This window comes from Podarcis bocagei (assembly GCF_964188305.1).
Source record: "Podarcis bocagei genome assembly, chromosome: 14".
Taxonomy (NCBI): Eukaryota; Metazoa; Chordata; class Lepidosauria; order Squamata; family Lacertidae; genus Podarcis; species Podarcis bocagei.
Genome location: NC_138139.1, coordinates 4324217 through 4336596, shown reverse-complemented (window position 1 = coordinate 4336596; position 12380 = coordinate 4324217). Strand labels below are relative to the sequence as shown.

The 12380-nt window shown below is 47.9% G+C and overlaps 1 protein-coding gene across 3 annotated transcripts in view; it reads left to right on the top strand.

Moving 5' to 3' along the window:
- The window catches only part of RORA (RAR related orphan receptor A), a gene marked incomplete at its 5' end in the record, with an annotated part of 381112 nt that overhangs the window by 253181 nt on the left and 115551 nt on the right, over positions 1-12380 (top strand). For all 3 annotated transcript variants that reach the window (XM_081170619.1, XM_081170616.1, XM_081170621.1), the window contains one exon: positions 683-712. In XM_081170619.1, the coding sequence (XP_081026745.1) occupies positions 683-712 (30 nt within the window). The remainder of the gene's footprint in view (positions 1-682; positions 713-12380) is intronic.

Genomic DNA, 12380 nt, shown 5'->3' with positions numbered 1-12380 from the left:
AGGGTTCAAATCCCCACTTGGCCATGAAACTCCCTGGCAGGGACAGAGGAAGAGTGGTACAGTGGGGGGTTCCGCCCCAAGTGTCACCCCTAAGGGGGGTGACAAAATGCTGGGCGGCACTCACCGCAGGGCTTGCAGCGTGCCTGAGCCACGCGTCTCTCCTGGGAGTGACGCAGTGGCTTGGGCGCCCGCAGGCTCCGCGCTGTGTCAAACGGTCCACCTGCCACCTCCCCCTCAGCTCTAGCACAGCTGAGTGGGTGGTTGGCCTCGCCCCTGGGCGCCAGGCATGCGCGCTGCCCCAGGCGCCTGGTCAGCTTGCGCTGCTGCTGCTCCCTGTGTGACTTCAGGCCAGTCACTGCCTCCCAGACTAATCTGCCTCACAAGGGTATTGTGGGGAGTAAATGAGGACAGAGGAGAACCATGCATGGCACCTCGAGCTCATGGGGGGGGGGAGGTGGGATATAAGCCCAACAAAAAATGATAATAAATAAACAAAAACTTTCTCCTTTGGCTTGCTGCCAGAGTTTCCATTCTTGGTGTGTGAAGAAATAGACAATGTAAGAAGCAAAAGCTTTAATCTCAAAGGTGCTATTGGGTTTAGTTTTTAAATGACTGCTCTCTATGGCTACTGGGATGGTCCCACTCACTTTGCTAACAGTGACTCTCCTCTCTTTCCCTCCAGGTATTTCTGCAACAAAGAAGACCCACACATGTAAGTAAGGCTTTCTGATTTGGCCACTTTCTCTTATGCACAGGACAATTGCATTGGTGGGATGATGAGTGTTGCCTTTTTGTTGGGTCCGCCATTAACCAATAAGCTTGGAGGGCAGGGGAGTTGGAAAGGTGACGGAGCTCTTGCTTGCTCCATAGGGGACCAAAGAGCTTATAAAAGGCAGAGGATACGCGGGAATTCTGGTAGACCCAGGACTTGGGGAGAAATCCCTACAAGAGCTTCTTATCTCCAAGGCAGTTCCATCTTTGAGAAACAGAGAGTGATATGGACATAACTGTGGGATTCAGGCAAGGCATTTGAGGAGTCTCAGCAACTGTTTAGGATTAGGAATTGGAAGTGTCATAATTTCATATCTATGCTTGACAAATGCAACCTGAAGTAAGAGGAAATAATTGCTATTTTTCTGGTGTGAGACAGAACAATGCCCATGTTAATCATTGCTGTGCTAAGTCTCTGCCCTCTCTGCTAGCCCGGTGACTTTTTTTACCGCAGGTTCTTGTGGGCTTCTGTCAGTTGGGAGGCTTCGGTTGGAAATAATGAAGTGACATTTGCTGTTCAGCATGCACATGCTGCACAATAACCTTAATAACTTTAAATTACCTTCCAGTCTTCATTATTTCAGAGATAAGTCTGAAAGAGGGATGGCAAAATCCTAAGGTTCAAATTACAAAAGTCCCGAATCAAGTTAAAATAAGCCCAAGTGGATTTGCACCACCAGTCACTTCCAAGGACATTATCGTTGGAAACTTCCCAAAATTGGAAATGAAATGATGGTGGATCTGCTCTTGTTTCATGACTCTGTTAGCTGTTATTGCCTTTTCAACAGAGTAAAACAGCTGTAAAGACATTGCAGAAATGGGTCATCACTCAGACTGTGCCTCCATCCCAGAAAAGCTTATCAACAGACTTGTCAGGATACTAAAACTCGCTTGGTGCAATGCCATCAGAGATGTGCCATCTGATTCTAGACTCTCCATCAGTGTAAATGGGCAATCTCATTTCCTCAACATTCATGAAACTGTTTAAATGATGTCTCAATTGAAGGAGTGTCACATTGCTTGTTCAAGTCACTTTTTGTGGCCATAGTCTGCATTTTAAAGCTCTGTGTCCAAGCATCCTTTTATTTTACTTTTTTTGCTCCACAGCTTTCATTGTGAAAACTCACTCTTTAAAGCTCATTTGGAGCAAATGCCAATCCACAGGAAACCCATTTGCTCTGATTCAAATTTAAAGAGCAGGTTTTCATGGGGAAAACTCAGGGCAAAACAAAACGCGATTGGACACGGAGCATTACAGGGTGGACCTCTGCCTGGAAAGAATGAGGCAAAAGGAAAGTGTGGATAAGCCCTAAGCAGCTGAGACTCTTGCAAGCTCCTCCCAAACCCACCACTACCACTTGCCTTTCAACTTTTGTATGTTCTGCTCTGTTCTACTTCCTGCTGTGGAGCAAACATGAAATCCAGCTACCGTTTCCCCAGATGAGGAAGGCTGGAGTTTGGAGCAGAGTGGTCAGGTGTTGCTCAGCAATGAAGTAGCTCAGACTGGAAGCTTTAGTACAGGCATTGGAGGACGTCACCCCTTCCAGACTCTGAATCAGGCCTCAACCCAAGCAAGCGCAACCCATGCGCTTCCTCCTCTTCCTCCCAAATAGCCTCACAGATACTTTCCCAGCAGCTTCAACATTCCTGCCTGACTCACCAGCTCCTCTGCTCTGGAGAGGAGAGACTGGTGACTGGAGCTTAGAGTCAGCCCGAAACCCAGGGAGTTGGTGTGGTGATCTCCAGTCCTGGGGCAGAGCTGTCCAGATTTGATGATTCCTCACTGGCTGTATGGAGATCTGCTGGAGGGTCCTGCTCCCCTTGTTCCTCCTCTGAGGTGACCTCAGATTTCAAGCAGGGTTGATCTCAGACATCTGCTTATTATTGTAGGGCAAGGAAAAGGGCAGAAGAGAAGACCAGCAGGAGCACTGAGAGCAGAATCCATGACCATTTCAGCTCCCTGTGTTTCCTTGGAAGGAAGCACCATCAATTCAGTGGAAGTTGCTTTCACATAAGTGTGCTAAGAACTGAAGCTATTGGAGGAGGAGGAACTCAAAGTGCTCAGTGCAGTCAGTAAAAAATTGCAGCGCCAGACCAAGTTACCACTTACCTTAATGTCACCATACTGCATGCGCCCCTAACAGTGACAGCCAGGAGTGCAGAGTGCCTTGCGTGATGATGTCACAGTATGGGGGTGGACTGAGTCTCCTTCCCCTCAGCAGCTGCACTGAGCATGACCTGCATTTTTTATTTGAGCAGATTCACCTCAAAGCAAAGCATCCTTGATTTGAGTGTTGCATTGAACTATTGTCACTAAATTCCTGTGTCTTGAGCCATTGAAGCCCCATCCAAATATCTAGAACAGTATAAAGAATAATATTAGGAGGTATTGAGAATGGAGGAGGTGAGTTCACGAGTGGGAGGAAGGGGTAAGTAATTTGGTTAGTGGGAAGAATCAGATCTATCAATAGCATCATGATAAGCATAATGACTACCAGCTGAACTTGCACACTCAGGAGCAGTCCATCTCTGAATACCAGTCGCTGGGGTGCAACAGTAGGAAAGAGCTCTTGCACTCCTGTCCTGCTTGTGCACTTCTGTTGGGGATCACAGTGGCAAGCAGGATGATGGGTTAGACAGACCTTTGGCCTTTTCTTTCATTAACGTTAAAATCAACCTGCAGAGTTGATTCCAAGCTCGTATTTCCAGGTGGCTCAGAATAAATCTGAGAGCCTCTCCTGTTTTGACATTGGGGTGTGAAGTCAAGGGAGGTTTTTTAGTTTTTTGTTTTAAAGCGTGCACATCCCACTTTCCTCCAAAAGTCAGAACTTTGCTGGAGTGATAGTTAACGGTGTGTGGCTGTTAGCCCCACTGCCTCTGGAGAACTGGAGAAAACTGAATCCTGTCCCCCGAGGCCAATGAAATAGCTGTTTGGTCCCTCGTGTGTTTCTGCCTAATAACTTAACCGGGCAGCCTGGAGGTCCCTTGGGGGCTTCTCTGCAAGACTGCTCCCTCTCTTTGCTAAGATTGCTTATTAAAAATGATTTTATAATGAAGTTGCCTCAAATAGCAGCAAGTTTCTTGCTTGTCCTTGAAGCACTGTTTGCCCTGGTAAAATAATCCTCGAGACAACCATGCTCTCTCTCTCTCTCTCTCCTTTGCTTGGTTCAAACTTTTTATAAACTACTATATTACAATTGATTTTTTCCCCCCTGGCGGGAGGGAAGGAACACCTGTTCCTCGCCAGCTGTTTAGAAGAGTTGAAATTCCTCCAGTAGCCATTAAAGTGAAACGTGTCTTATTTGTCTTTCATCCATAAGCCAGCCATCTATCACCCTTTGTTCCTTCCTCTGACATGCCAGCTGAGTTGTAGCTTTAATGGCTGGCTGGCATGTACTGCTTCTCTGTCTCGAGTCAGGCATGGGCAACAGGGCGCCCTCCAGATGTGACTGGACCAGAATGCCCCTCAATCCTGACCATGGGCTGTGCTGGCTGCAGCTGACTGGAGGTGAAGTCCCACGAAATCCAGCGGGCACCGAATTGGCTGCCTCTGCCTCAAGTGGTGGATCACCTGAAGTAACATGGCTGCTTCTGCATGGCAACAGACAGATCAAGCTCACAGTGCACTAGATTCACCCAGCCATTACATTGCCCCTTGAATGGTGGCCAGCAACCAGTATCTTCATGGTGTGAATTTTCAACAGACTCCAAATGCTCCCCAACTCTGCTTAAAATAACTTCTCCTGTATTTGCAAACACATGAAGTGAGTTAATTTGCCCACGGCCATAACATCCAAGACCTAATTCAGAATGCCCACAAATGCCTCACAATTTGTAACTTCTTTGCCACATAACTGAGGTATCTCCAACTTGAGTTGTAATAAGCGGAAGGACCGGGCGGTCAAGTGCACACAGGAGCCCATAGATCTCAGCTTGTCACAGAATACCTGTTTCGCATTTGTACGAACTCAGTCTTTTAGTGTGGCAGCACCCACACTTTGGAACTCCCTGCCTGTTGAGATCAAGCAGGAACCTTCACTCTACTGTCTTCGGCACCTGCTACAAACGTTTAGCAAGTTGATGAGAGTTTTAATTTGTTTTTAGTTTACTGTTATATCAACTTTTTGAAAGTGTTAAATAATTATTATTCATTCTTCTTAGTGATAATTTTATTCTTTTATCTTTTTGCAAACCGCTTGGAAGTTGTTGTTTTTACAATCAAGAGGTGTATAAATTTTATGAAATAAATATAGAAATAAACTTAATCCTCTGAGAAACAAGTTAAAAGCCTTCCTTTTTCTGGCATGCTTTTGGAAGTTGAGTCAGCTCACACACTTATTTTTGTCCTCTGAATTTGGTTTAGTACTTTTAGCTATTAACGGTTCTGTGTGATATTGCTTGAGCTTGTATTCCTTGATGGTTGCCATCTTATGTTGAATGGCCATTTGCTTTCATGCTAATTTCATAGCAAATTGTGGATGGGAACTTTGCTTGTGAGTGATCACAAATGCCTCTTCACACTCCAGGTTCGGGAATCTCTTTGGGCAGCACAAACACACAGACACCCCACAGTGAGTCGACCCTCTTGCTGCAGAAAGTCTAACGGGCCCCTGATCCGGTGTGGGCCCTCAGCAGATGCCCTGGGCGCTGATCTGGTTCACAAATTATGCTGCAGCAAAACTGGGTTGGCCTCATTGATCAGGCTATGGAAACCAATCCCAGCTTTCTGACGAGCGTACCAGATGGGTGGAGTATAAATAATAAATTATTATTATTATTACCTGTAGGAAACTCACCATTTTGTTTTTTGACACCTTCAGACATTAAACCTACATAACTTGACAGGTGAAGAGACTCTAATATGGTCGAGGAAAGGACTGGTGTTCTCCCTCCCTCCTCACACCTGGCCTTTAACTAGCGTCCACTAAGCTGGGCCATTTTATCCTGCAGGGTCAGCGTCTCCATTTGCCTCCCGGGGGATACGCTGGCATCTAATCCACTTGTGAGTTGAGAATGCTCAGTGCCATAATCCGGAGCTTGTAAAACTCGCTCTTCTTAATCTGTGAGGGAATCGCCACATTGAGAACGGCAGCGGCCAGCCAGTACATGGAGACGTGCTCAGATTCCCTTTGAGATAGAGTTGTCTTGCTCCCCGTGACCAGCGCCTCTCTTTCAAGGCCCTCTCAATAAGCTGATTCCTTATCTCTTATCGTTACCATTATTAAACCAGATACGTAGCTGGAAGGGTAGCCAGAGGATTCACATAGATAGAGGAAATGGATTTTCTGTCCCAGTTGGAATAGCCGCTTCTTCTTTCTTGGGAGTGAGCAGCAAATGCTGAGAGCAAATATTTCAAATTACAGTATCCCAGGGGAGGGGGGAATAAATAAATTTGAAGACTAAGGGTGTTCTCTTTCTTTTTAAGGACTCTCTTCTTTTCTTTCTTTTTTAAATCTCATCTATTGGCTTTTTGCATCTTGTTACGGCAAAGCAGTATAAGAACAAAGATATTCTTCTCTCCCTCTTTGCTGCTACATTACCGTATTTTTCGCCCTATAAGACGCACTTTTCCCCCTCCAAAAATGAAGGGGAAATGTGGGTGCGTCTTATGGGGCGAATGCAGGCTTTCGCTGAAGCCTGGAGAGCGAGAGCGGTAGGTGCGCACCAACCCCTCTCGCTCTCCAGGCTTCGCGGACCTCTCCCCAAGCAGCGGGAATGCTCCCGCTGCTTGGGGAGAGTTGCCGGCATCCCGAAGCCTGCGCGCGCTGATCCCAGCGCCTGCAGGCTTAGCGGATCTCTCCGCAAGCAGCGGGAACGTTCCCGCTGCTTGGGGAGAGTTGCCGGCATCCCGAAGCCTGCGCGCGCTGATCCCAGCGCCTGCAGGCTTCGCGGATCTCTCCGCAAGCAGCGGGAACGTTCCCGCTGCTTGGGGAGAGTTGCCGGCATCCCGAAGCCTGCCCGCGCTGATCCCAGCGCCTGCAGGCTTCGCGGATCTCTCCGCAAGCAGCGGGAACGTTCCCGCTGCTTGGGGAGAGTTGCAGGCATCCCGAAGCCTGCCCGCGCTGATCCCAGCGCCTGCAGGCTTCGCGGATCTCTCCGCAAGCAGCGGGAACGTTCCCGCTGCTTGGGGAGAGTTGCAGGCATCCCGAAGCCTGCCCGCGCTGATCCCAGCGCCTGCAGGCTTCGCGGATCTCTCCGCAAGCAGCGGGAACGTTCCCGCTGCTTGGGGAGAGTTGCAGGCATCCCGAAGCCTGCCCGCGCTGATCCCAGCGCCTGCAGGCTTCGCGGATCTCTCCGCAAGCAGCGGGAACGGTCCCGCTGCTTGGGGAGAGTTGCAGGCATCCCGAAGCCTGCCCGCGCTGATCCCAGCGCGTGCAGGCTTCGCGGATCTCTCCGCAAGCAGCGGGAACCACCGCTGGGCTCCCACGGCTTGCAGAGAGCTGCCTGTTTGCGGGCTGGGGTCGGGGGAAGCTCGGGCTGCCCCAGCCCCGCGCCTGGGGGGGAAATAATTTTTTCCCTTTATTTCCCCCCAAAAAAACTAGGTGCGTCTTATGGGCCGGAGCGTCTTATGGGGCGCAAAATACGGTAAATACCATCCTAGCTTTTCCTTCTTCCTCAGTGCTATTGACAACTGCTTCTTCAGGACAGGTGACGGAATGGAGGAATCCATCTATTTCTGTTCTGTGTACTTTCCCTTGTAATCACTCATACAACTATTCCATATCTGCATTAATCTGCATTATCACTGTTTTATTAACTGACTTTATTAACATAATTGAAACATTCTAGAACTGTTAGACATTTTTATGCACCTTTTATAATGTTACTGCTTTTTTATTAAAAATTCTACTGAGAAAATTAAATTGTTCAATATTAACCACTCTCTTAAGTAGCAACTAGCTCCATCAATAAACCTTTCTCATTCATGAAAAAATTACAGATGCTGGGCTTGGCAATTGAAAAAAAACTAACTCCTGTTGTTGCACTCAACAGGAAGCTGCAAGAAACTACATTTGCTCAACAAATGTATCCTAAAACACACCACAAGCTTGCAAGCACATGTGTGTCACATTCCCATATTACACTTTCACTGCATATCTAACTATGTAAGGGTGCAAGAGGCGATTATGGCAGCTCTCATAAGTTTTCCTTTTGATATCACCATCTACCAAAACACGTTCTTTTGTTTGAACGTCTGTCTTAATACTTCACTCCCAGCTGTGTGAACCATAGTTAATGACAGCCGTCCACCAGCAGACAAGTTTAATGGTCCATAAAAATCCCAGCCCTTGGGGTGTCACTGGATATTTATTGTTACACAAAGCAAAGGAGTAAATTTGTCACTTTCAGATTTAGGTGACTCGAATCGGCGCTTTAAGGCTGCGGGAAGTGCTGGCTTCAAATCACTTTCACTGCATCTCATTATTGTTGGTCGCAGATGTGATGATTTTGTTGTGGGAGGAGGCTTTATTTGCTTCTATCTTTCCACCCTGTCCCCTTCCCCTCTCCTGCTTGCACATGCCCTCCATCAAGCCAGACTCAACTGGGGGAGGGCCTACAAACATTTTGCCAGTGATGCAAGATATATTGGTTGTGGATGCCCCAGGTAGAGTTACCAGCTCAGGAGCATCCCAGACCATGAGATTTCAGGGCCCAAACCCCAAGTCCACATGGTTTTGTAGCATCTTTTACTTTGTGCTTCATTTAAGAACTTGCTGGCTGTTTATGGGGGGGGGGGGAAGCAGACAGATGCTTTAGCAAATAATTCAGTCAATAAATCTTACCGAGTGGCAGACAGAAGCTTTATTTTGGGGTGAAGGTCCCCTCCCCACCTCCAAAAAGAGGTAAGTGAGGCGCAATGGACTTTCCTCCAACTTCTATTCTCATTGATAATGAAAGTTGTGATTATTTCACCTGAGAGAGCTTCACTTGTCAGGATGTGAGCGGTTCTGCTTGCTCTCTCAACTTTCTGTCTAGTCATTTTCCACCTCCTCCCACACCCTGACAAGTATTTCAGTTGCATATTCAGTCCCTGGTCGATTCCTTCCAATGTTTAAACAGGCTTTCCTCTCAGCCTTCCCTAACCCAGTGCTGTGCAAATGTTTTGGACTACAGGTCTCATCAGTCCCAGCAAAAAACCCACATTAGCATCCCCCCCCAAAAAAAAACCCATGAGAAGGAAAGAGCGTGCTCAGTGGTCCCAGAATTCTGGATGGACAAGACCATTCCCAGCTGGAAATGGGGAAATGGTTTGGGGAGCAAAAATAGAATGGAGTATCCTGAGTACATCAGCAGAGGACAGGAGCCCTCCGGAGGGGAGGTTGTAGCCTCTGCCTGCTCCTCCTTGGGAAAGGGTGTGCTGTTAAAAGGATCTGGGAGGAAGGGCTCCAGGCAGGGGCTAGGGCCATACCACTCCTCCAAGGGGGACCCCAAGGAGAAGGGGTCCCCCTATTTGATGTAGGACATAGGGCACCCCCTCCAAGATGTGGTTTACCCTTAAATGCACTTCCAGCAGATAGGTTGGAGTGGAATAGCAATGGCTTTACCCAGTGCCTATGCCAAACCATTCACGACTGTAACCAATAAAGTTGTGGCCTTATTTGAACCCAAAGCCCAATAGGCTGTTGTCCATTGTGGTTATTTATCTCTCCAGGGAACTGTGGGGTCAGGGGGCCTTGGCACACAACACTCTGTGCTGCGACGCTTTGGTGGAAGCCCTTATTGTAGAAGTCATGATTTAATTCCTCCTCTGGTGAAGCCATGTCTTAAACAGGGTGGAGGAAATTGTATGTTTTTGACTCCTTGACACAAAGATAGAGTCACATGCTCATGTTGTTGTTTTTTTCATTGTGGGTGGGAAGAATAAGAAAATGGTGCTTGTCACCTTCAAGGTGCTGACCCTTCGTCTCCTGCAAGGAATAATTACTCATTTTCAGTTGCTTTCCCCAGAACTGCTTAATGAATGTTGCATAAGGTTTAGAAGTAGGGCAGGCTGATGGGATCGCTGCTCAGGTGTCTGGGAGAAGCCAAAGGGACAGCAAGAGCTGGAGGACAGGAGGGGCCAGAGGTGACCTTACAAACTTCCCCTTTCCAGCTGTGTCAAACTGACCGAAATGGCGCCTTGTTCTCCCAGAGGTGGTCTAGGGGCTGGGGTTGCAGCTGCTTTACGTAAAATAAAAAAGAAATGAAATAAAATCCCTGCATATGGAAAAACAGCAGATCAGGGAACACAATCCCAGCTCTCATTGAAGCAAGGAGGAGGGGCCTCTTTTGCCTGGTGGGTGGGACCAGAGAGAGAAGTGGGCAGGGGCCAAAGTAAAAGGAGTCAGAGTAAAGGATGTGACGCTCACCTCTGTACAGACAGCTACATTCCAGCCACACAAAGGCAGTGCAGGAGAGGCAAGGCAAGTCTGTGAGGGGGTGGTCTGTGGTGAGGGGTGCAGTCTGGGTCCCCATGCTCCCCACCTCTATCTTAAACAGCAAGTGCAAAATCCTGAGTCTGTGGAGTGGAGCTCAAGGTCATCGCCCTCTCCTCAGCTGCACAAGTGGGAGGAAGGCGCAGAAGTTCATCAAAATGAGTAGCGTTGTAACCTGTGCAGGAAAGTGCAGAACTCTCAGCCCCATGGCAGCATGTGAGCAGGAGTTTAATTATTTACCACCATCACCCTGGCAGGGGGCTGGGAGGCAGCAATGTGCCAGAAAGCAAAGAGGTGCCCTTAGAGATACTATTGCGGGGAGACATCCTTGCCGAATTGAGCTGACTCTTATCTGCAGAACCCCTCCCTGGTTCCTCTGTCTTGGTCATGTTGGCGTGTGACCAGATACTGAGGACTGGGTTATAGAAAGAGAAACACTAGTTGGACCTGCAGCAGAATGTTGTATTGCAGGAGTGCTTCTGTGCAGGAATCCTGCCAGTCACCCAAACCCATTTCTAGGACACCTTATGCCACCCCACCCCCGTTTTCTATTTCCCCCACCCCACTAGTCAGACTGCATTTCATGAATGCTGAATGTGCACAGTTCCTCCTTAGGACCCCCCCCCCCGCCCCACAAGTCTTTTTGTAATTATGCAAACCTTCAGATTCACCCCCATGCCTCGTGATACCTCCCCTGGTGCTGTTTTGGCTACAGAATGATCCACACTTGGCAAATGAGTTTCCTATCAGTATTTAATATAAGTTATGGAAAGGCAATGATGTACATTCAAGTTCTTCTGTGGACTCGCTAACCAAGGTGTCAGTTACCTAGAAACACCACGTGGTTAAACAGGGAGATGGTTATCGAGTCCGCAGAGTAAAAGGGGGTGTGGAGCACAAGATTTTGTGCTACATCCTTGAGGCAGAAACCCAGTCACAACGAGAGGCTGTGAACCACCACTTGGCAGCTGAAACTTAATTTACATTCTGACATCACTGAGTACCATCCCTCCCTTCCTTAAGAGACTTTCTGGTCTGTCATTATTCCATGCCAGCTTAATAGATGAAAGGGGCCAATTTGCATTAAGAAGTAAACACTTATGCAGGAATCTGCCTCCCCTACGATGAAAGCTTGCAACATTTGAAACTTTTTAGTCTAGAAAAAAGGCAAGTGAGATGTGACATGAGAGACATGTATAAAATGTCATGGAGAACAAGGGTAGAGAAAAGTTTTTGTCCTTCTCTCATAGTACTACTACTAGTAGTAATATTTTTATTATTTATACACTGTCCATCTGGCTGGGTATAATTCATGGGCATTCACTGAGGCTGAGTGTCGGAAGATTCACCACATAGTTAAACTCTGAAGCTCCCTTTGGCAGGAGGCCGTGATGGCAGCCAACTTTAAAAGAGGATTAGACACATTCATGGCGGAGGAGAGGGCTGTGGGTGGCTACTAGCTTTGATGACTCCACTGTGCCTCCAAGGTCAGAGGCAGTAATGCTTCTGAATACCAGTTGCTGGAAACTGCGGGGGGAGGGGAGGGGTGCTTTGTGCTCTGGCCCTACATACAGTCACAGAAATAAGATGGGTCCTCAAAATGCACACCTCAAGTGTCAAAAGCTGGGGTAAAGAGATGCCTCTTCAGCATTCTTCAGGAACTATAGAATGAGGATGCTGGCTCTAAGGGGAGGGAGTTCCCCAGTTTAGGTAGGGACCACCTCTCACAGGTCCCCTCTGAGGATGGAGGAACTACCTAGAGGGGCCCCTTCTGCCCATCTCAGCACCTGAGAGGGCCTGCAGAGAAGGAGACAGTCTTTTAGATATTTGGGACCTGAGTTGTTTAGGGCTTTAAACACTAACGTGATGTCAGGCTGCCAGAAAAGCCCTTCCGTCTGTGCTTGCAGTAATGAACCTTATTGCTCAGTAACCAAGGAGTCAGCACACGGTATATCCATCAGATAAGCAGGTCAGTTGCAGAAGCTAAAGTTCTGGCCCCTCTTCCCCCCTTATTTAGACCTCCCTTCTTGCATTTTTTCACCGTGACTCAGCTTTTCTTAATTGTTCTAGGCTTTTCTCAACCCTTCTTTCCTGCGCTGAGAGTGGGGGAGGAGAAGGAGCGGATTCAGGACTCTGTTGCAGAGCAGGAGATGCAACCCCTGCTCCTTCTCTTACCAGCGTCTGTGGCTACCT